At 34.5% G+C, this 24,023-nt stretch overlaps 2 protein-coding genes across 4 annotated transcripts; both read left to right on the top strand.

Moving 5' to 3' along the window:
- The first annotated feature begins 832 nt into the window (after window positions 1-832).
- On the top strand, window positions 833-23,215 carry rxfp2b (relaxin family peptide receptor 2b). 2 transcript variants are annotated; one of them, XM_042771381.1, is made up of 18 exons: window positions 833-1,125; window positions 2,696-2,833; window positions 3,659-3,736; window positions 4,059-4,164; window positions 4,416-4,487; window positions 14,289-14,360; window positions 14,629-14,700; window positions 15,668-15,739; window positions 15,962-16,036; window positions 17,035-17,106; window positions 18,412-18,480; window positions 18,580-18,651; window positions 18,837-18,908; window positions 19,254-19,325; window positions 19,792-20,021; window positions 20,980-21,390; window positions 22,083-22,301; window positions 22,405-23,215. In XM_042771381.1, exons 1-18 carry the CDS (start codon window positions 1,008-1,010, stop codon window positions 22,665-22,667), a joined length of 2,283 nt encoding a protein of 760 aa, XP_042627315.1. In that variant the 5' UTR covers window positions 833-1,007; the 3' UTR covers window positions 22,668-23,215. The 2 variants fall into 2 exon arrangements, with proteins under 2 accessions (XP_042627315.1, XP_042627316.1); XM_042771382.1 differs by having other exon boundaries at window positions 2,699-2,833.
- On the top strand, window positions 4,893-9,503 carry LOC109079761. 2 transcript variants are annotated; one of them, XM_042771385.1, is made up of 10 exons: window positions 4,893-6,111; window positions 6,317-6,423; window positions 6,531-6,671; window positions 6,946-7,097; window positions 7,295-7,431; window positions 7,641-7,734; window positions 7,848-8,183; window positions 8,326-8,512; window positions 8,599-8,726; window positions 9,038-9,503. In XM_042771385.1, the coding sequence occupies exons 5-10, from the start codon at window positions 7,391-7,393 to the stop codon at window positions 9,356-9,358; spliced, it is 1,107 nt and encodes a 368-aa protein (XP_042627319.1). In that variant the 5' UTR covers window positions 4,893-6,111; window positions 6,317-6,423; window positions 6,531-6,671; window positions 6,946-7,097; window positions 7,295-7,390; the 3' UTR covers window positions 9,359-9,503. The 2 variants fall into 2 exon arrangements, with proteins under 2 accessions (XP_042627319.1, XP_042627318.1); XM_042771384.1 differs by having other exon boundaries at window positions 4,893-5,147.
- Window positions 23,216-24,023: the final 808 nt, after the last annotated feature.

Here is a 24,023-nt window from a genome sequence, read left to right on the forward strand (position 1 = left end):
TTACTAGACATGACTGGAACTTTAAATGGGACTGGGTTCAATGGTAAGATGAAACTAAAAAAAATTAAACACTGACTGTCCATGCTAGAAATCTTATAATGGGCCATGGTTGGATCTTCCAACAGGACAATGATCCACAAACAAACATCAAAATCAAAACAAAAATGGGTCACTGAGAACAAAACCAAGCTTCTGCCCTGGCCAACCCAGTTCCCTGAGCTGAACTCTATAGAAAATGAGTGTGGTGAACTGAAGAGAAGGATCAACATGCAGCTGGAAATCTGAAGGGTCTAGAGAGATTCTGTATGAGGAATGGTCTCTGATCTCCTGTCAGATGTTCTCTAAACTCTTCAGGCATTATACTGTAGGTGAAGACTCAGAGCTGTTCTCTTGGCAAAAGGAGGTTGCAAAAAGTATCGGGTAAAAAGGGTTTGATTATTTGTGACCAATGTGTATTAGAGAAAAACAGTTATTTCATAATGAGATTTCTCTCCCATTTTAAATTCTTACTCGTTAATGAAAGGTTAGATTTTAGTAAATTTTTAAATAAAATATCTAAAGGATTGATGATACAGATTAATTTTCACAGCCGACTTTGATCATATTTGCCAAGGGTATGAATAATTCTGAGCACAACTGTAGTGTAGATAGATAGATAGATAGATAGATAGATAGATAGATAGATAGATAGATAGAGGTTCCATAGCAACCACAAAAGAAGAGGATGCGTCTGACGCACATCTCTCTCTCTCTCTCTCTCTCTCTCTCTCTCTCTCTCTCTCTCTCTCTCTCTGTCCGGCTGGACAAACTTTTATTGCGCTAAACTCACTCCACCATGTTAAACAGACGCTGTGGTCCTCTTGAATTGCGCGGGAGCCTCGTGGTTGAGCTTTCATCCACACAATAAAACGCGCTCTAGTTTTTCTTCTTACTGTTAACACAGATAACAGATAGGGTTTTTTCCCTAGCTCAGTGTTTGGATAAAATGTAATTACGCTCATGTTGGCATGTACGGCTGGCACGACGCCACAATGAGATCAGTTCAGTCTGCTGCTGTTACCGTTTTTACATCGGATTTATATTTGATGTGGATATTGTTCACTATATCGATAACAACAATCAAAGGTAAGAAATGATCAGTTTCAGTAAAGCAAATCTGGGTTATCTTCGAAAAAATCTTATTTTCTATATTTAGGAATAGACTTTAATGATCAATAGAAACAAAATACTGTAAAATAATAACAATGTAAAACTTTAATTGCTGATTTGATATTATGCATTAACTATATTAGTCTACTTTTCATATTATTGCATCATACATGTCTTATTCATGACTATTCTTCAACCAAACTATATATGAAATATGACCTTATCAATTCCAGCCATATTTATGTGACATTTTGAAGTGGTGATAGATGTTGCTTGCAGTTATAAGTTCATTGTACTTTTTCAGCCACTTTATATTTCATTACTGGTGAGTAAAATCAAGTTAAAACTTAAGTTAAATGAATGGAAAAATGATTCTATAATGATGAATCATTTTACAGTGCAGCTAAGTATTCCTTCATTACTAAAGGAAACAATTGTGGTGTTCCACAATAAAACACCTTGTAACACCTGAGGGGTGTTGGCCACTGAAATCCAAAATTTAGATCTGCAGTTGGGATTTGAGAGGTTTGATAAGGTCATGTTTTAGAAACCTTGGTTTTAAGAGATAGAGAATACCAAATATGTTTGATGATGCTTAAATATTTCTACACTGAGGATTTAAGTAGTCTACACTGTTATTGATTCTTGGGCTCAGTATAGTATAAGATCCCTAAATATGAGAGCACCAGCTGTTGTCTTTTCCCTGTGATTGGCTTCTTTCACAGATGGGCATTGTATCTCGAACACTCAGTTCTCGTTCTGGACAGACAGTTACTTCAAAACATGTTACATACTGTAGGTCAAAGAAAATTCACCCTCACTAAATTCATTATCTATAGGCTATCATTCCTTAAAATTCACTTTTGCCTTTGAGAATCATAAAGAAAGATGAATCCTGTAAGATAACAGATCTATTTATGGTATCTCTCTCCTCACCTCTTTATTTTCTTCTCCCTTACCACGATGCACCTCCGTGCTGTATTACTGTGCAAAATCATTTGCATTACAAATTTGAACTGATTTGTTATTTGCTCATATGAATATTCCAGCCTAATGTTCTTTTCTCTGAAGCATGTGCCACCACATACGGAGGAGTAATAGTCTTTTATTATCCAAAACTCGAAGGAAATGGGTTTATTTTCGACATAATCTGCACAGTTGGTCTCTTTTCTCAAGGCATTTGGAAAGCATTTGTTCGTAGATTAGCAATGTCTGTTACTAAACAAAGGGTAGTATCACTTCTTAGGGAAACTCATAATTGTTACACAGTGCTTGTTCATGTTTTTACTAAAGCCTTAAAAGCCTCAGTATCATAATATCATTATACTGTAATTCAGAACTGATTTGTAAAGGTGGATGTATAATCACATAACACATGATCAAGGTCTTGGGAGGAAAAAAAAGAAAGACAAGCTTTGCTCTATACTCTCCTGACTGGGTATTTAAATCTTGATTGCATATTACCTTAAGTTATGCGAGTAGATTATTCATTAAGAAGCATGCACATGTGATTTCTTAAGCGTGCTCTTGTATATTGTCCCGGCAGCAGGTCTGGAGCGCAGGCCTTCAGAAGACTGTCCACTGGGTCACTTTCCTTGTGGCAATATGAGCATCTGTCTGCCACAGGTTCTGCACTGCAACGGCCAAAACGACTGTCCCAATGGAGCTGACGAAGACAACTGTGGTCAGAACTGTTTATAAATACAGACATCTCACATGTAGCTCATCTATATTTATTGCATCATTTCTGATTGACATGTACCATTATGCTGAATATGTATAGAGGCTAGTTGTCACGCAGAGATGTCCCAAGGTCTATATAAAGTATCATTCAAATGTTCTCAGATGACAGTTTCAAACATCTTTCATACTCTTAAATTACTAGTTCAAATTCTTAAAATTCTCCTAAATGTCTTAAAAAAGATTTTTTTGTGTGTGAGTTTTATCTTCCAAATTTTAAAATAAAATTAAATAAATAAAATGTTTATTTATCTAATTATAAAAAAAAAAAAATATTGGGTTTTGACATAACTATATTAACTATGGCAGTTTGGTGGCAATATGTGTCACACAAGTTTTATAAGTCATACAAATTAATAAAGTTTAGTAAAGACAATATTTGTTGGCCAAAACAATATTTTGCTCTTTCGTTAATTTTGTGTTTGGCAGATAGATAGATAGATAGATAGATAGATAGATAGATAGATAGATAGATAGATAGATAGATAGATAGATAGATAGATAGATAGGTAGTTTTCAGATGTCAGGTCAGGACAATATGTGTCACACAAGTTTTAGAAGTATAACATTTATATAAAGACAAAACAACGATTTGATCTTTTTGCATTTCATTCTTTCATGAATTGTTTTTCAAAATTGCTTTGCGGTTTAATTGTTGAATAGCAAATTTTAATGTCAGAAATGTCTATGTTTATATTAACATGAAGTGTTAACTTATGTGTGTGTGTGTGTGTGCTTGTCCCATGTTGTCTCATGTCCATCTCTCTGGGAGATAACAGTGGCTGGGCAGATCTCTTCGACCGGACTTTTAAAAGGGTTCATCCACAAGATCTTGCTACAGACTGCCGTAAATTTACATCTTATTCTGTCATTATCTCTTGAAAGTTTGCTGTCTCAGAAACACAGTTTAAACAGCAATATTTGTTGTAACTTGCAATACAAGTTTATTTTTAAGTTACAAGAACAACTAATTTATTATATGAAGTGTAACATTTATTAAAAAATTATTTTAGCACACTTGCAAAGAAGTATAGTTCATTTTTAACTATATTTTGTTTGTCACTCTGCACAAACCTCCAACATATAGTTTTGGCAGTTTGCATTGCCAAAACTATAGAATCTGAATGTGTGTGTGTGTGTGTGTGTCTCTTTACTGTCCTGCCTTGCAGAAGTGGAGCAGTACCCTGATCGCTGCCGGTGCATTAACACTGAGATCCACTGTGTGCATGTCAGCTTGAGATCCATTCCACAGGTGTCATCGAATGTTACCTCCCTGTACGCAGCCTTCCAATGCAAATTTGTGTTGTCAACATGCAGTACAAATGATAAATGTCTAATTGTTAAGATTCTGGGCTGAAGGATTAATTCAAATTAAAAGTGAACACGTAAAAAAAAACCTCAGGGGTAGGTTTAGCACTGCTTTTTTTGGTGCAGTCTGAATTATAATGTAACAGGATTTTTTTATTATTATTATTTTTTTCTCACTTTGGAGTGTTTAATTGGCTGTTTGTGTTGCTTTTGGGCAGGTCGTTGAAGAGCAACAAGATTTGCGTGCTACCCGATGAGGCTTTCATCAAATACATAAAACTACAGAGGCTGTAAGTATGAATAAGCATTTCTTGAGCCTTTCTTTTGATCCAGACAAGCTCCTCTTTATAATTTTGTCACATATATTATAATTGATTTCATAAAACCTGCCCAAGATAGATTGTATAACTTTGTTATGCACTGACCTAAAGAGATGTTTTACTAAAGCCACAAATCAACTCGGAGGCTTGTATAGTGGAGCTGTCAACCCGTACAGCCAATGGCACATTTATGTGGTACAAAAACTATTGGTTCCTGCATTTATGATCAGCTTTCTGCTGAATCCACTGAAGCGTTTATGATCAGGCCATGGTCACCTTCATTTAATTGAGCTTGAGCAGCTTGTTAATCTCAGTGTTGGGAGTATACCAAAAATCAACACAATAAACCTTACGCTAAAAAACAAGCCACACAGTAAATTTACCAGTGTTGATTTTCCAGTGTTACAATAAAGTGTTAAAATAAAGTGTTAGATCAACACTGAACAGAATGGGTCTAACACCAGAAGTGTCAGGTTTCAAATAAGAGTTGGTGTTATTTTACATAGTTGCAGACGTCAACTCTCATTCAGAGTTAATCATGCCACACCTCCATTAACGTGCAGACAGACGTCATTTTTTATCGAAACAGACCACATGCAGACGCCATTTTACTTCGCTGGAAGCGTGGTGGTAAGTCTTTCAATTTAATGTTATATTACAGATACAGACTGTAAATGTATTCTAATTTATAATTTGTATATAATCATTATAATTCAATCACAGATAATTATAATAATGATTGAGAAAGCCAACGAGCTCTGACATTTGCTTTTTGTAAATTCATCCTATGTCATGCCCCTTTATCAACGAATTAAAGCTTTGAATATAACTTAACGTTAGTAGTTTCGTCTGTCATTTCGTGTGTCGCACACAGCAGTCATTTTTATTGATTAAAGTCTGATCGTGTTCTTTTCAAAATAAGTCTATAAAGTCGCGCGCCCGCGCCATTTTACAGGTGAACTGTGGCACGTGGAATTTCTGCAGTCCTCTAACGTAAACAGAAAATGTATATATCAATATGGTTATTGGCCTAAAAAAGATTGTTCAGATTTTGTTTTAAGATTCGGCTTTGATTTCTGCTGATCGTTGACCATGCTTCTGGGACCTTCATGGTTTTGAATTGTGGTAACTTGATACGTTTTAATGTCGATGTTTGAGCAGCGTTATATGATTTGTGTTTTATACAGTCTATGGTCAGACGTGGTTAACGTTAGTTTAATTATTTTAGTGAATTAAAGTACTCAATTACATTTTAAGGAGAAAAAAAATGTAATGTGTGTTTTCGTATTAACAAAGTCGTGGAATATATTGCTGTCTCATTTCGGAGGCTGCGTCCTGGTCGCATTTGAAAGCTGCATACGTCATTGGGGAAGTCTCATTTGAGAAAAGTGGACAATGTCGACAATTAAAACCAATTTACCACAGATATTTTTATGTAAAATGTATCGGCAATAACGAGGTTTGACCATTGGGGCGCTGTACGTAGCGTAAAACTGTATTGCTAGTCTTTCCGGATACAATAGATGAAGAAACCGCGCGCTTATTTAGACTGCAGGAGGAGGAGAGTGTGAAAGTTTACACGGAGACGAAAATGGTATCATTTCTCAAAAGTTCCCGTTTTGTCTTGTAAATGAGGGGTTATAACGGATAAAAAGTTAACCTATTTCGATTTAATTGGTATCTGTGCCGTTTTGATAAATTATGAAAGTTGTCTTGATATTTTTATTTTTTTACAATCTTGTTTCAAATTGAGTCTGTGTTTGTAGCAAACCAGTAAGATGTGTTTCTTCCTCTACAAGCCAGGAGTTCAGGTGCTTAATCACAATGATTGTCAAAGCACAATTTAGGAATAGGAAGAAATTCATAAAAATCTCAGAGGCGTGCTTTGATTTATTCCTAGCAGAGGGTGAGTGATATTTAATATCATAATAATTAAATCTATTTTTTTTTTTTATAGCTTTGTCAAATTATGAATAAAACTTGACTAAAATTCGTAAATATTTTGTTTTGCAGTGAAAGAGAAGTTCTCAATTCCAGACGACCTTGCTATTACAGTTACAGATGAAACTGGTACAGAGGTGGATAAAGATGTGTTTCCTGATCTAATGTCCACCAGTGGGTTGGTTTTAGTCATAAATGAGTTGACTGACATTTGTTAGTGAAAACATGACCTTTTGAATGATCTGTATCCCAATTTATGAATGAGTACTGGTAGTGTTTTAATATGTTCAGTGTTCAAAATATTGTAGGTGTACAACAATGTATTTCTAAAAAGTAAACAAATGGCAAGGGTCATATTGAGTCTTTTTATTTCAACAACCAATGTCGTGGATTTAAAAATTCTCATTATTAGTTTATTTTTTTTTAAAAATTCAGTATTAATATATATTAACATGACATCTATTAACTCCAGTTTTAACGTTAACAGGATCTTCCACACCTCAGTCTTCAGTCAGCTTGGATACAGATACACTGTCTCTAACTTCAAAAAGCAGTGAAGAGAGTGACTGGTTTAGTCCAAAACGATTCAGAAAGGATGATGATGATGATGTGGCATCACAACGAGCACAGGCCAGAGATGTGAGTCCCAGTAGCCTTACACAGACACTGGGTGTTTCACTCATCATGATATTCAGTTTCATTAAGGTTTTTTTTGTAATCCCCATATATAATGGTAATATTTTTTAGATCAGGGTCATATTTAAGGGTAATTTAGATATTACTGCACTATCTTCTCTCATAATAGTATCTGTTAATAATACTCTCTTTTTTTATAGCTGATAAAACAAATTCTACAGACAAGACCAGGTGGAGGAAATGTGCTTAAGGAGTATGAAGATACAGGCACAATTAGTGATGACACAAGGAAAGTGATGGTGAACATCTTAGTTGCACACATGATGGAGACAGAAGGGTAATTATAAAAATATAATTCGGTCTTGCATTATTCAGTTTGTTAGTGATTTTGATGCTTTATAGATTGTGAAGTAGATAGATGTAGTTGGGTGATACAAATTTGTGCAAATTGTTAAATTTTTTTTTTTTCCTAAAAGTTAGTTTAATTAAATGTTCTTAAACATTTCCTATCAGCGTAAAGTAACATTGAGTGTTCCAATTCTTCAGAAGGGTCCCACATCGACTTACCAAACAGAAGTATGGATTGGGAATTATCACCTTGTTTCCCTCACTCAGAGATCCCCAAGGAAGGACTGGATATGTAAGTCATTATCACTGATCGGACATTCAATATTTTGTGCACAGTTGGAAATGTCTAAAGATGTTTTCATTTTTAATTAAGGGTTTAATTAAGAATTTGTGTCATTTCAACAGGAACATTTCTATGATGGCCAAAAAAACACTGGATTCTTGTCATGGCGCCTCAAGACAGTACAAAGGGGGACAAGACCTTCTGGAAATAAGGACGATCCAAAAACAGAAGAAAAGGGAGGTCCTTTGCTTGACAGACAGCTATGTTACCAAGAACATCAGCTAGATAATGATCAAAGTGTAGAGGCCATCTCTTTGATGAATCATACAAGTGAACGTGAGGTCATCATGCAGAAGATGAAGGCAACGTTTGAATACAGACAGCACCTTGTCCATGATCCAGAGGGATCCACCACCATTCTCTCTGTTTTTCCTCGATTCCTGGACACTAAAGGATTGGTATGGATTTTCTTTCATTTTTTACTAAAATTGAAATGTTAGTATCAGAGAACTGTCAAATGGTCTGCATTGTTGAAAATGGCCACATTATTGTAATCACAATATATTGTAATTTCTTTGTGTTTTCTTCAAACTGCTTCAGATTCTTCAGGACTTCACACTCCTCTTTGGGTCAGAAACTGCTTCCAGACTTTTGGAAAGGTGGCCGACAGTTTTCAAAGCAAAGGTTATCAGGCTAGGAGAAACCTTGACTTCCACTCCACTGCTGAAAAGATTACTGTCATCTGCCAAACAGAGCAAAGAAAGCAGCGAGGCACAGGATTCCCCAGGTGATACTTCCAATGACTTTGCAGTGAAATCATACTATACATACTCATTTTTGTGTAGACATTTAACACAGTTACTTTTTTTTCAGAGTGGGACAGTGATATATCATCCTTCCTTCTACTTTTGCATCTCCTATCACCCCAGGCTTCAGGAAGAAAGAAAATCCAAAGGATCAGTATTTCACAGGCTATTGACCATCTGGTGGTGTTTCACAAAGTAGGTAGCTGGTACACTGGTGCCAAAATACAAGGGCTATAAGTGTTACACTTGGAATTGATTCAGTAATTTATTCATCTTATTTTTTACTATTAGAAAAACTGTAAAATGATAAATGTAAAATTAATCTAAATCTGATCTAAATCTAAACTAAAATTGTTGTTTGTGCATGTACGGTTTTGATTTGGAGTGCTTCCCGGTCTTTATGATGTGCAATTAAGCTAAAAAGTCTCAAATAAATGTTAACTGATAAAGCTGTACTTATTAATTTATCATTATTATTCATAGACGTAATTTTTTCCCCCATTTAGGCATGCAGGAGTATACAGGAACACCTTGAGCTGGAAGAGAATCGTCAGCCATACATTCTTGCCTCAGGGAGCAGCAAGGAAGCCATCAGTCACTACTTCATTGTGGTGGATAAAAAGCTCATCCCCTGTCAAGAATCCTCTTCACTGGCTGCCATTGATGAACTCTTCAAGGTTCATTTTGTTTTCAGTCTCAGTTATGATCCTCCACTCAAAAATTGGTACACTTTTCTCCAGACTACAGTGTACAAAATTGATGTTGGCACCACAAGTGAGAGCCCAAGAGTAAAGGAGCTTAGAGCTAAGTTTTTGAATGATGTTTAGATGCTATATCTGTAAATCACTGTTTGCTACAATAGCTAAATTAATTCGGCACCTAAAACTTGTACATGGTTTATATCCTGGTAAGAAATTTGGTCTGGTTTGTGATCAGGATGGTTGTTCCTTGCAATTTAAAAGTTATGAAGGGTTTAGACATAACATTTAACTAGATTTCATTTGAGGGCTGTAGCATCAAGCAGTGGAACTGTATCTTTACAAAATCAACAAGCTCCAGATCTCAATGAAGCAGTATCACTTGTTGTGTCTGACACAGAGCAAAGATTACATGATGCAAGTTTGCATGAATGTTCTTCTGTTTCAAGGGATAGTTCGAGGGAAAGGTGTGCATCTATTATAGCCAAATTACAGGGCAATGGTGTTGCAAACAGTGTAATCATGTCAGTTGTTGAAAGCATGGAGGATTTTGTTAATGATTTCCATACAAGTTTAAGGGAAAATGTTTTAAATGTTGTGCCTGTTGACAGCACAAGTAGAAGTTCAGTTGAAGAAGTTTTTAATGGTTTTAATAATCCATTCTCTGATTTTAATACTGATACAAAATGGAGAAAATATTTCAGTGAGAAATGGGGGGTTGTTGAACCTATTGAAATACACTTAGGTGTCAGATACGATACAAGAAGAAATAAAATCTCTGGTATGTATGAACAGACAACAGTTAATGACACTTTCATATATATCCCTCTTCTGAAGACTCTTGAGTTCATTTTTAGGAATGATAAAGTGTGTAATCTTATCCAAGAGGAACGGCAAAGTGACATGTATTGTGATTTTTGTGATGGACAGTATTATAAAAAACATCCTTTGTACTCCATCCACAGCAATGCACTTCAGATCCAAATTTACTATGACGATTTTGAAACCGCGAACCCATTAGGATCTAAAGCAGGAGTTCATAAACTTGGCTGTTTATATTTTGTACTTCGTAACCTGCCAGCACACATTAACTCTTCCTTAATGAACATACATCTAATTTCTTTGTTCCATTCTGAAGATGGAAAAAAGTATGGCATGGACAAAATACTTGGCCCATTGGTTGATGATGTGAAAGTACTTGAGAAGAAGGGAATGATGGTGTCATTTTCTGAGGAGCCCATCTTTGGTACTATTTCGCAAATAACTGGTGATAACCTAGGTCTAAATAGTATTCTTGGTTATGTTGAATCTTTTTCTGCAAAACATTACTGCAGACTCTGTCTCACTGACAAGGTGTTAGCACAGGAAGTATTTAGTGAGGATGATCCACGGATGATATTGCGTAATAGAAATCTAAATGAGGAGCATTACAAGTATCTTGCTGACAACCCCAATGAAAACTCCTGTTATGGTGTTAAAAGAAATTCTATACTCAATACCTTGACTTACTTTAATGTATCTGAGAACTTTGTGCTGGATATTATGCATGATATCCTGGAGGGAGTTGCACAGTATGAAGTGAAACTGCTGTTTGAATATATGAGTTGCAATCTAATTTCTGGCGATTCCATTCCTCAAAGATTGTATGCCTTCAACTATGGCTTTTTAGAAAGAAATAACCGCCCAACCAAGGTCAACCTTCAACAAGCAGGAAACAACATTGGTCTCAATGCAAGTCAGACATGGTGTCTCATTAAGAACATCCCTCTCATATTTGGAGATGTAGTCCCAGTGGGAGATAAGCACTGGCATTTGATGTTGCTTCTCTTACATATTGTAAATATTATCTTTTCTCCTTGCATCTCTGAAGGAATGATAATATTTTTGAAGCATCTGATAAAAGAGCATCATCAGTTGTTTAAGGATTTGTATCCTAGGAATCTAATTCCAAAACACCACCTTATGATTCACTACCCTGAATGCATCAGACAAATTGGCCCATTGATTCATGTATGGACCATGAGGTATGAGGCAAAACACAGGTTTTTTAAGAAAAATCTAAAAAACTTCAAAAACCTGACCAAATCGCTTGCAAAAAAACACCAGCTACTAGCCATTGCCTATCACTGGGAGTCCTGTACTATCAGGGGTATTGAGTCTGGCCCTGTTTCAAATGAGATGTTGTCTGACCTTGAAAACTCTGATTTTATTTCAGAGCAGCTCCAGATTGATATCTCTAGCGAGGTAATGGTCACACCATGGGTAAAGTGTCAAGGTACTGAGTATCGCAGTGGTCTTGTTGTTTTCTTAGAGTTTGTTGATGATGCACCTGTTTTTGGAAAGATTGTTACAATTTTTATTAAGGATGGAATTTATTTTTTGGTATCGTGTATGGAATCAGAGTTTATTGAACACCTTCATGCTTTCAGTGTTGTTGAACAAGAACATTGTCTTGTACTCAAAAAACCTGAGGAATTGATGTACTACAAGCCATTTGATTTACAAATGTCCTATGGCAATGACCATCTTTTTTACATTGTCGTGGACTGTTATTTGTAATAATTTCATGGCATTTATGGTTTCTTGCTCTGTGCTGAAATAAAGTTTTGAAACCTTGACAGTGACGTTTTCTTCATAGTTATTTTCTAGTTTATTTTAGTTTTTAGTATTTAGGTTTTTTTTTTAGTAGGTAATGCAGAACCATAAATAACTCCCAAAAAAGTGTTCTATCAACACCAGGATGGTGTAAATTTTGACCCTTTTATACATTGAGTATATTGTGATTTTCATTTTTTCAAAGTGTCATGTCAACACCGGAATAGTGTAGAATTTTAACTCTGTCAGTGTTTGCTACAAAGCTACACCCAGCTCTGTAACAGTGTTGTTTTTATCTGCATCGGTGTTAATATTTCACTCTCTTAGTGTTCACATTTTAACACTGTATTGGTGTTGCATGAGGCAACACTTTTGAAAGTGTTAAATTAACACTTTGTGGGTGGTTCTCATATATACACTTACAGAGTGTTGAAAATAACTCCTATGGTGTTGTTTTCCGGATTTCAAATTTACTGTCTGTCTGGTGATTAACAAGCCAATTAAAGAGCTAGCAGATCTGCTTTCTAGTACAAACCGATATGGACATGAGTAAGGCAACAAGCACTTACAGTGTGTTATTTATTTTAGGACAAAAGTGTTACACCAATGGAGAGTAATGCTAATTGTTGTAACAATTTTTCCTTTTTCCAAATTATTTTCTTTAAAAAATAAGTCATTTTAAAAATATTTGTCCAATCATTCCTTTTGAATGTTTGAATGAAATATACTGTACACGTCCATTTAAAAAGTTTGTGGTCTGTAAGATTTTTTAAAGTTTCTAAAGGAAGCAGATCACAAACCTGCATTTATTTGATGAAAATGAAATTTTTTATCAAAAATGTATTTATTCAGCAGCCATTACATCATAAAAATGATAATCAGATAAGCTGATTTATACTGATTATCAGTGTTGAAAACAGTTGTATGAAACTGCTTAATATTTTTGTGGAAAATTTAATGTATTTTTCAGGATTATTAATGAAGAAAGTATTCAAAAGAACAGTGTTTATTTTAAATAAAATGTTCTGTAAAAATTTAAAAGTCTGCTTTCAATCACTTAAATGCATCCTTGCTGAATAAAAGGTTTTACTTTTTTATTTTTGTTTTATAAATGGTGGTATAATTTAAAAATTTTTTTTAATTATTTTATTTTATTTTATTTTTAGAATTTTAAAAAAATAATAAAAAAAAAGTATATACAAAACAACATGCAAAAAAACATTCACATTCACATAAACACAAAAAAACCAAACTGAAAGTCACCATTCTTAAAAATAAAAACAAAAAAACATTGCTCTAAATAGAAGTGATTTATATTTTTGATAAATAAATGTTCAAATTCTTTTTAAAGCCAACAAAGTTATGCAAGCTATGATAGTACTTAATTTAGATCTTCCGCCCCAGCAGAGAACTGGGAACACCACTGTGTAATATTAAGATTCATTTTCAAGTAATTTCAAGATATTTTCTGATTGTTAAACTGAGACATGCTGGGAAGCTAAAAGTGAGTTTCAATGCATTCAAAACTTGAGATAGCTTGGCACTAAATCAAACATGAGAAGTCAGTCATTGATGTGTTTTTTCCATGTGTTACTTGAAAGAATTTGCCGTTGTATTTCTGTGTCAAAGAGAAAAGCTAGTTTATCGTATTTATTTCATGGTGTGTCTCAAAAAAGGCACTGAGAGCAGAATTTTACCATAAAAGAAGCTTATACTGTAGCTCCACTTCAATGTTTAGGTTCATTTTTAAATAGATTAATTAATCCTCCTTATATAAATCGATTTTATGAATAATTATCAATGGCACACTCCTAATGTTTTCATAATTTAAAATCGTTATTAAATATTTAATGTTGTAACCTAGAAATCACTTTGTTTTCTGTATGGAGCCACAGCAGAAACACTCTCAGAGTGAAAACAACTTACTGCTGCAGTTACAAAGATGCCCACATACCGCAGTCCTGAGGCATTCATTTTAGCTGATTAAGCACCTCTTATATTTAAATATTTATTCATTCTTAGATTAATGTTTGGTTGAGTACATTCAGTTTTGGATACAGTACTTCAGACACTCAAGGATGGCATGATAGAATCGTAGACAAAATAACTGAGGTTCATGTGGTCTGTTTGGCGCCAGGTCATCATTCTTCTGACATTATTTAAGTTTTCTGTTTCACGCCTGTGCAAAAGTCTTCAACATGATACAAGGGTAATGTAAGTTGTTTCAGAGCTTAATTTAAAGTGTTCTGAAAAGCATGTTGCTTGGTGGTTTCTTGATGGTTGCAAGGGTGTTCTGTGTGGTTGTTTTGTGATTGGTTACTGACCCAAGTCAAAAGGTCTAATATAATAATGATATTTTAGTCTGTAGATATGGCTCGGGTCCTGATATTTTGTCAGCTTTGTAAACCTGTTAAACACAGCCACCTGTTGATCAAACTAATGATTGTTTTCTTTTCTCCCTCAGGTTTCTCCAGGATAACTGCATTAGTACTGTTTCCATTCATGCTTTTAGTGGTCTATATAAGCTGCAAAAACTGTAAGTGCAAATTTTATATAATACAATTTTTAAATTAAACATGAATACATGAGCTTTTTTTTAGAATTGTTAAAACATCACATAAATATATTCTGAAAAAATCTTAATGCACACTGATAGTATGATGCCTTGGCTTCAAATGTCAAACACTGGATTTGAAAGGAGTTCAGACAGTGTTCCTGACCCTTATCTCATACAGTATATGGGAAGATATAGGAAAAGAAAAAGCATGAATGAGCAGTTGTATTTGCTTGATCTTGTGTTGTAGATCTTTGAGCCAGAATTGCATCTCCTTGCTATCTCCTGGAGTGTTCAGCGATCTTCATAAACTTAAGTGGTTGTGAGTACAGCCGTCAGTACATCAACAAGCTGTAAATGCTGTCCTTATATGAAAAATGATCTAAAAATCCACAACACAAAAACAAAATAAAAACACAACACACATATACTATATAATATATATAAAATATTTAAAAACAACATTTCATTTAAGTTAAAAAGTGATAACCCAGTCTATTTTGTGCAAAACACTTTTGAACAAGAATTCAATCTGTATTAAAATATTATATTTAAAAAATTCATAGTATATGCTCCCATTCAAAAGTTTGTGATTGGTGAGACTTATTTATATATATTATTTAATAAGTTTCTTATGCTCACCCAGTCTGAATTTATTTGATGAAAAAAAAAAAAAAAAAAAAAAAAAAAATATATATATATAATATATATATATATATATATATATATATATATATATATATATATAATATATATATATATATATATATATATATATACAGTAAAAACAGAAATATTGTGAAATAATATTTCAATTTAAAATAACTGTTTTCTATTTTAATATATTTTAAAATGTAATTTATTCCTGTGATGACAAAGCTGAATTTTTAGTCTTTGTTGCCTCATGATCCTTCAGAAATAATTTCAGTATGTTGATTTTGGGCTCAAATCAGCATATTATTAATGTTGAAAATCGTTGCATAATGTTTTACCGTGATTCATTTTTCCCAGAAAGTAAAAAAAAAGCATTTATTTGAAATCATTTGTAACTCATTATAAATGTCTTAACTGTAACTTTTGATCAATTTTTACGTCCTTGCTGAATAAAAGTATTTATTTCATTAAAAAAAATTAAACCAAACTTTTAAACAGTAGTGTAGCTGTACTGAATCGGGTTGTTAAGGTGAATTAAGGAAAGACAGCAAAACTCATCCAAAACCAGTCCATTATTTTGGCTGGTGTTTTAGGGACATTATGCATGTTTTCAAATGTTATTTCATCCTATTCAGGATTTTGGATGACAATCCCATAACAACAATTACAGCCAACACATTTACTGGCCTGAGTTCCCTCTTCTTCCTGTGAGTCTTCGTCAATCTTCAATTAGGAAAGTTTGGACTTGTTCAATTCAGTTACACAGTTTATGATTCAGTCACAAAAAAATATTGCTTGGAGAAATTAAATATTTGCATTTTAACTGATTAAAGTGAAGTCTGTGCACTGTAGTTGTAAATGTCTGTATGAGGTGTCTGCTGCTGACAGGTTATGATATTCCGGCTCACCTCATCTAATCGTCTGTACAGGTCAATGGTGAACACCTTTCTAGAGCAGCTTCCACCCACCAGACTCTGCAGCCATATGCCCTTTCTCAGCTGGCTGTAAGTATTCACTTCTTTTCTACTTAATATAAATGTCACAACTTGCTTTGAATTTTGAATTTTGAGGAAGATGCTGGGAGTAGGCATCGGGGCAGCTCACATTTTGGAACAGAGCTAAAATATACTGGTGTACTCAGAAACTGCCCACTATTCTTTACTCATCAAAAATTTTTATCTCACAAGACATTAGAGTTGCCCATTGTCTTTAAGCCTGATTAAGCAACTGAGCTCCCTGTGATGCACTAGTACCAGTTGTCTTGTCACAAGTACTGTTTTTGCGCAAAGTGCATGGGTCTCATATTCACACAAAAAAAGTCCAGACTGAGATTATAGTGACATATTTAAAATATCTCTTGAACTTGTTCCTGTAATTTGTTTCACCCAGGCAGCAAGTGTTTGAGAGTGAAACTAAAGCAACTGGAGAAACATTCAGGAGTTACTAAAGACTTTTGTCCCAATAATGCACTATATTACATACAGTAATTCAGAGGGTTGTGTGTTTTGGAACCTCTCAAGATCTCCAGGATAATCATATTTAACAGCCTTTGCTTAGGTATACTTAATATGTATTTAATATGTTTTTTCTTTCAGCATTAGTGATTAGTGTTTTTGTTGTTGTTGTTTTTAACTTGGCTCTTTTCAGATTGCAGACAGGTTTGAATGCTACCAGGAGCTCATCTTTCTTTATAGCATCTCTGCAGTACAAGAACAGTATGTTCTCAGCTGCTAATGCACTGTTATTCTCTCTTTGGCCATGGCATCTGTCATTGACAGCCAAGAGCAACAGAATATGAGTTGCATTTCACTGATTAGACGAAGCGTTTCTATTAATGAAACCAAATTGTCTTAGACCTTCAGCTGTCATGTTACCTTTTAATATCATGTATATATTAAATACATGCCAGTTTGCCTGTATTAAATTTACTGAAATGTTGTATGTCCTGCATTTTTGCTGCATTGTGAATGTTTATTCATCACTTTAACATTCTCTTTTAAAGGGATTTCGAGGGAAACTGTATTAAAACTTTGGGCTTGTCAACTTTACTCAGTTGTGAACATCTGACTGTGCTGTGAGTATTAGCATTATGAGTATTAATATTTTTTTTTTTTGAGCTGAAGCTAATTATACCATCTGTATGATAGGCTTTAAAGTTAGAAGTCAACATTTCACTAGAATGTAATTTAAATGTATGGATGATTGATGCATAGTTTAAATGATTCTATTTTGCATTCTTTTCAAATGCAACACAACATCTTCCTGTACAAATTATATAATCTGCATAATTTTACTATTTTATTTCAGATTTTTGGTTTCTACTTTATTTTAACTTATATTTTCTCGGATCCAAATAATTCAAAATTATTGATTACTTTCGATTACTTTTGACCTAACTTGTTTATCACATTGATTTGAATAGGATAATTGTGTACCATATCGACATAAAAATGCAAAGAAAAGAAAATATATTCAATTTGCTGTTATTAACAACATGAAGTAGCCTACATTAAACATTACCAAGGTTTCCCAAACTGGGGTTCATAAAGGAACTGCAGGGCTTTAATGAAATTAAAAGGTTTAATGAAAAACAAATAATTAATTAAATCATAAAATGTAAAATTAAAACAAATTATTTTTTAAATAACATCAACCAAAATAAAACACTTACTAATTTATTTATTTTTTACAATTTGTTTACCTGCATGTCATGTGACAATTAACTGTGAACATGCAAATGTGATACTTAATTATTAAAATATTTATTTTAAAGTCTCAGGGGTACTTTAAGTAATAATAGTACAGTAGGTGAAAGAGGTTCGGCTGACAAAAAAAAAATTTTGGAATCCCTGTATTACATGTTAATAAGAAATAACGTGAATTTGTGCATTTTAATGTGTTTGTAAGACAAAGGCTTTCCAAAGACAAAGTAATACATGATTAATTAACCTTCTGAGTGATAATTCAAATAAAAATTAACGTGTTCATCAGTAGTTGATGTAATGTTAAAATGCTAAGAAAACACTTCTTAAAACTGAAATGTTTTTGTAAATCTAGTGGTCAAATGCTGTGTCTCAACTGAAAAAAATGCTGCGCCACAGAAGCACTGTCAAACACACTTATAGTCAGGCATTTTCAACAGAGCGCCTGGCATTTTCACCTAGTTAAAATTGCTTAGGTGGACACATGACTTAATTGTTGCATGTAAGAAAAAAATTAAACTAATTCTCTCTCTTTACCTTGAAAGTCAGTTTCTGTACTTTTGAGCTCCAGCTGATAATGGACAGTTTTCAAAATGGAAACAATTACAGAGAGCAGATTGACAAGTTCCAAATCAGGACCCTCTCTCCTTAGTCTTCTCACCCTTGCTGTCTTCTAGGTCACTGAGAGCCAACCTCATCAAGAGTCTGCCAGAGAACACCTTGTCTCTGCATACGATGGAAGACCTGTAAGTGAAGATGAAGCATTGCTGTGAATGTGTGTGTGCATGAATGGTGTTAGAAGTTATTAGTGAATTTAATTTGACATATCCTTTTCGCTTTTGCAGGGATCTGTCCAGTAACTTAATAAAGGAACTTCCAGTCAGTATATTCAAGGATTTACCCTCATTGCAGATTCTGTGAGTAATAGTGGTCAGATAAATAAAACTATTTGAATTTGTATTTTATTAAAAACAAAAATTAAAGAAAAAAATTATATATACTGTAATAATTGTGCTGCTGTCTGTAAGTACACTTCATCATTAAGTGTGCTGTTGCATTGAGTTTCTCCATAAAATGGCCTGCTGTGTTTTTTCATTTGTAGGAATTTGTCCCAAAACCCACTGGACCATATCCACCCAGGCCAGTTTAAGCCCCTAATTCAGCTCCAGTCTCTGTAAGTAACAGTATTTTCTGAGGTTTTCATGAGATTTTCAACAATAAATGTTAAAAAATGTAATATGCTGTAGTGATCACACAACAAAGGTAGTTTTCCAAATAAAATGAGTCACACATGGAGCTGAGTTAGTGTTTGTGGGTTTGTTTCAGGCTGCAGCATAGATTCACAAAAAAACAAAAACAAGCAAACAGACAGTAGACCAGGCTGTGTGCCAGAATCGGAAATTCTAGTAATCACTGAGGCTCAGAGCTTGTAGATGCTGAGCGGATGGAGGTCAGCGGAATAACAGAAGGCTCTTGGTTAAAGGCTTAATAATAAAGCTTGAATACTCTGTTTCTGCAGGGGCCTGGAGGGAGTGGAGATCCCAAATATCCAGACAAGCATGTTCCGCCCCATGTATAACCTCTCCTACATGTGAATATCTCATTCTGCTTTCATTTAGTTTGAAATATAATTAGTCATCTAATGTGTAGTGATATGTTCATGTGCTATTATGTGCTAGTTTTTGCACCTTTTTATATATATATATATATATATATATATATATACCACACATCATAAAAAGTGGTCATTTTTAAGTCTGTGAAGTTAGACAAAATATAAAAATGTAATGTAATAATTATTTTTAAATTATAATATAATATAGAAAATTAAATATATACTTTTAAAAACTTATTTTATAATCTAATATGATAAAATATAAGAAATAAAATATGATAAAAAATATTACAATAAATATATAAGTAAATAAAAAAAAAAAAACAAAAACATATTTTACCTGCAGAATGGTGATTTACCAGCAGGGTTTAAAAAAAAAATTAAATAACTTAAGTATTAATTAAATATTCATTTTAACTTTTACATGCTATTTCATATACAGATATTTCAAGAAGTTCCAGTACTGCTCTTATGCCCCACATGTCCGAAAGTGTAAACCGAAATCAGACGGGCTCTCGTCTTTTGAAGATCTGCTTGCTAATGTGGTTCTTCGTGTCTCCGTGTGGGTCATGGCTTTTATCACCTGCTTTGGAAACCTCTTTGTCATCGGGATGCGGACAGTCCTGCGGGCTGAGAACAACCTGCATGCTCTCTGCATCAAGGTTTTGTGCTGTGAGTACCAGAGGTATCCATTTTACCTAATTATATTAAACACTAAATATTTTTTATGAGTTAAAAGCACACATACATACATCTGTTTTTAGGGTTTATTTCTACTATAACTGGCTGTCTGTTATGAAACCAATGTGACGCAAGCAGAAGCAGCTGGCACTCCTGGAAACAAGCCGTTTTCTAGGGCATCGAGTACTCAAATTATTATTAAGTGTTCTAGCACCCATAATGTTCTTTCAATTATGTCTAGGATTACATATAGCAAGCTATATCTCAATTATCCTTTTACTTTAAAGAGGACATCGGAGGCCCATTTTCCACAAGTTGGTATGATTTTTTATATGCTTTGGTTAAAATGATGTAAAACGATGATGTAAAACGATGTCCCCTTTAAAAATGATGTGGGTTCCGTCGAAGAACTCTCCCTCCCCTTATGCTTTCAGCAATCAGCAACGTGCAACAGCAGTTGACAATATTATTTAGTTCTTGAAGAGCATGTCTGAGATATTTGAAAACCAGGTCTGACATTCAGCTTGAAAGGCTATCGTGATTGGACGGGAAATCTATAACCTTGTAACAATTCTATTCGCACAGGATTTGTTCTCTATTACGAGCAGCTTCAGTAATCAATTCTAACTCTTGCTGGAGTTCTTGAGCTGGTTCCATTAATCCCTGTTTGTCATGGAAAACGCTTCCATTTTAGCCTGCAATGTCAGAACCACATGTGCCTCGGTCACAAACCTGTGCTATGCCTCATAAAATAGATTTCTGGCCTGCTGGTGTTGTGATTTGTCTTTTAAAAATAACATTTTATATGTGTAGGAAAAGCGCCAACATTCTGGCGCAAGACCAAATAATAAATCAGGGGCTTTTAGGAAGCTCCTTGTTCATTAATGAGTTGTACTTCTGGCATCCAGTGAGTAATAGCTATTTACCCCAATGCTTCATTTGTCCCTAGGTGCAGATTGCCTGATGGGGGTCTATCTTTTTTTTGTGGGGGTCTTTGATGTGAAGTTCCGTGGCGAGTACAACAAGAATGCTAAGCTGTGGATGGACAGCCTGGAGTGTCGTATCATCGGCTTTCTGGCTATGCTGTCCTCTGAGGTTTCCGTCATGATGCTCACTTATCTGACCATGGAGAAGTTCCTAGTCATTGTTTTTCCTTTCAGCCACCTGCGACCGAGCAAATGTCAAACATTTACCATTTTAACCTCTATATGGCTGCTGGGTATCTCTATAGCTGCAGTGCCTCTGCTTAATGAGGAGATGTTTGGGAATTATTACGGACACAATGGAGTGTGTTTCCCTCTTCACTCTGAAGGTCTGGAAAAGCCCATTGCAAAGGGATATTCCACTGGAATTTTTCTTGGTGAGTTCTGCCACTGGTGAAAAACATCTGATGCATAATAGATATTTTTTATCTTTTGAAATAAAGAGTTACTCCAGTCCAAATCTCCAATCCCTTTTCCAGTACACAAAGACCACAAAGATGTCACATCCTCTAGCTTATTAACATATGATCGCCACATCTATTGGACTGACTGATCTTTTAAAAGGAATTTGCTGCTGTATAATTACTCATTATGTACGCATAGAAATGAGCTAATCATAACAAATGTAATTGACATATTCTTGGTGATATAGTATGCAAAAACCCCATAAAACTAAAAATATCCTAAACATTGATGCATAAAACAAACAAATGTGGAGAATATGGCCACTTTAAAACTGAGAAATGTTGCCTTCAACCTTAATATTCTGAAGAATATCTGTCAACTAAATTATAAAAAAAAACTATGGAATATGGCCACTTTAAAACTGAGAAATGCTGTCTCAGCCTCAATATTCTGAAGAATATCTGTCTTGGGTTTGTGCCACATATTGTTAATTGCTACTGATGACACTCGATTATTCACGACACCAACCATACTGAACTGATGATAGCTATTTTCCAGCACATTAAGCCATATGCTTAGCAGTACACTTAAAAAACCTCTTAGTCACAGTACAGAGATGGCATTGACCTGTTGTTCAATCAGAGTTTTATGCTTATACTTGTAGGACTTAACCTGGTGGCCTTCCTCATCATTGTCGTGTCCTACTCCAGCATGTTTTACTCCATCTATAAGACTGGCATCAATGCCACAGAGCTGCGTGGACGGCTGCACAGGGATGTGGCAATGGCGCACCGCTTTTTCTTCATCGTGTTCTCTGATGCCCTCTGCTGGATTCCCATTTTCCTGGTCAAAATCCTCTCCCTGCTGGAAGTTAAGATACCAGGTTAGTTGCTCCTAAAGCTACATGAAAGACTCCAAATAAAACAATTAATGCACTATATATTTTACTTAAGGAATATCTCTTTTATATTTTATGTCTCTCTCAGGAACAATAACGTCTTGGGTAGTGATTTTTGTCCTCCCCATCAACAGTGCCTTGAATCCCATCCTGTACACTCTGACCACCAGTTTCTTCAGAGAGCAGGTGGAACTTTTATGGTGTCGGTGGCATAGACAGCCAAGACTCAGACAGGACCGCAAGAGCCTCACCAACTCTGTTATACACACTGACCCCTCAAGGTCTTCTTTCTACCATCACAGCTACAACCCACAGACATCTATTTTAGACAAAGATGGCAGGTACAGGTGAAGATGTTCTATATTATGGAAGTTGCATTTGTCTGTAGTGGATCTACAGAGTTTTTGGAGTGATAGAGCACAATGACAATATCTTGGTAAAGCCTCTTCACTGATGAATAATCGTGGATTGTGATCAGATGCTATAATGAAGGCGGTCATTAGATATCTAAAGATATTATGGTTGGACAATAATAAAAAAAGCATTAAGATTAAACATAAAGTGCAAGGTATCCTGACACTGTGCTCTCACGTTACATCATAAACGGCGTTTAAAATGAATGAATCCGTTATAAACTTGCTAGTCCATTTCAGATCATAAACGGGTCTGTTTTATGAGATGTGTCTTAAGACACAATTGTCTTATGTTTGGTTGACTTTTAAACTGCAACAGCCAACAGTGGGCATATATTTGTATTTTGCATATGTATATGTTGAGTTGTTCCTTTTTTATAGTGTAAATGTATATTAAGTGACAAAAAAAAAAGTCAGATCCCAACAAATGTTGCATGTTGTTTTCTCTGGAAAGAAAATATTGCATTTTAATTATTTGACATTTGTTTCTGCATAATAAAAATATATATTGTAAATATAAACTCTTTACTACTGTTTTACTTGGAGTAGTAAATATGAAAAATTGAGCTGGACTTAATTACACACTACATTTATTCAATCATGACATTTCTCAGCAATTTTTACAAGCCATAATAAAGACTATTAATCACGAGTATAAACCACAAGTCAGTCGACCATCAAGAGCGTCTCTAATTTCTTTGAACAGAAAAAGAATGAAACCTACCAACATACCATATTTGAACTGTGACAACAATTGTTGTGATAGCTTAAATTATACAAACATTTTATCAGTCTGGGTTTTTTTAATTTTTTTTAATTTTTTTTTTTATGAAAACGGCTAAATTCAGGGTAGTTCATGGCAACACTTAACCTGGTGGCCTTCCTCACTTAATTTTTTCTGTATCTCTCAATGATTTTGTTTTTTCATTCCAACCCGAAAAAAGCTAAGTGGCACCATCTTGTGAGTTTGTGTCGAAATGATTATAGCATAGAACTTTTAAATAGAGAAAACAGAAACAGCTCACTGATATTTTAAGAGAGACATTGAAAAATTGAGGAAGGCGTGGCAATATGTTAAATATGTTATTTAACTAGTCCACCCTGCTGTAAAAAAAAAAAAAAAAAAAAAAAACTCTGCTAAAACCAGCCTAAGCTGGTTGGCTGGAGACCAGCTAAAACCAGCTTTGCGCAAAGCAATCTGAGTTACATTGTTATTCAAAATAACTAATGCTAAAACCAGCCTGACCAGCTAAGGTAGTGGTCAAAAGAGACCAGCTAAAAACAGCTATTCAAA

Source organism: Cyprinus carpio, chromosome A15, assembly GCF_018340385.1.
Source record: "Cyprinus carpio isolate SPL01 chromosome A15, ASM1834038v1, whole genome shotgun sequence".
Classification (NCBI taxonomy): Eukaryota; Metazoa; Chordata; class Actinopteri; order Cypriniformes; family Cyprinidae; genus Cyprinus; species Cyprinus carpio.

Coding starts and splice junctions, on each gene's coding strand:
- LOC109079761 (XM_042771385.1), top strand. CDS start 7,391: ATGGTGAACATCTTAGTTGCACACATGATGGAGACAGAAGG. Junction 8,513..8,598: donor CGAGGCACAGGATTCCCCAG/GTGATACTTCCA, acceptor CTTTTTTTTCAG/AGTGGGACAGTGATATATCA. Junction 8,727..9,037: donor ATCTGGTGGTGTTTCACAAA/GTAGGTAGCTGG, acceptor TCCCCCATTTAG/GCATGCAGGAGTATACAGGA.
- rxfp2b (XM_042771381.1), top strand. CDS start 1,008: ATGTACGGCTGGCACGACGCCACAATGAGATCAGTTCAGTCTGCTGCT. Junction 3,737..4,058: donor AGATCTTGCTACAGACTGCC/GTAAATTTACAT, acceptor CCTGCCTTGCAG/AAGTGGAGCAGTACCCTGAT. Junction 4,165..4,415: donor TCATCGAATGTTACCTCCCT/GTACGCAGCCTT, acceptor GCTTTTGGGCAG/GTCGTTGAAGAGCAACAAGA.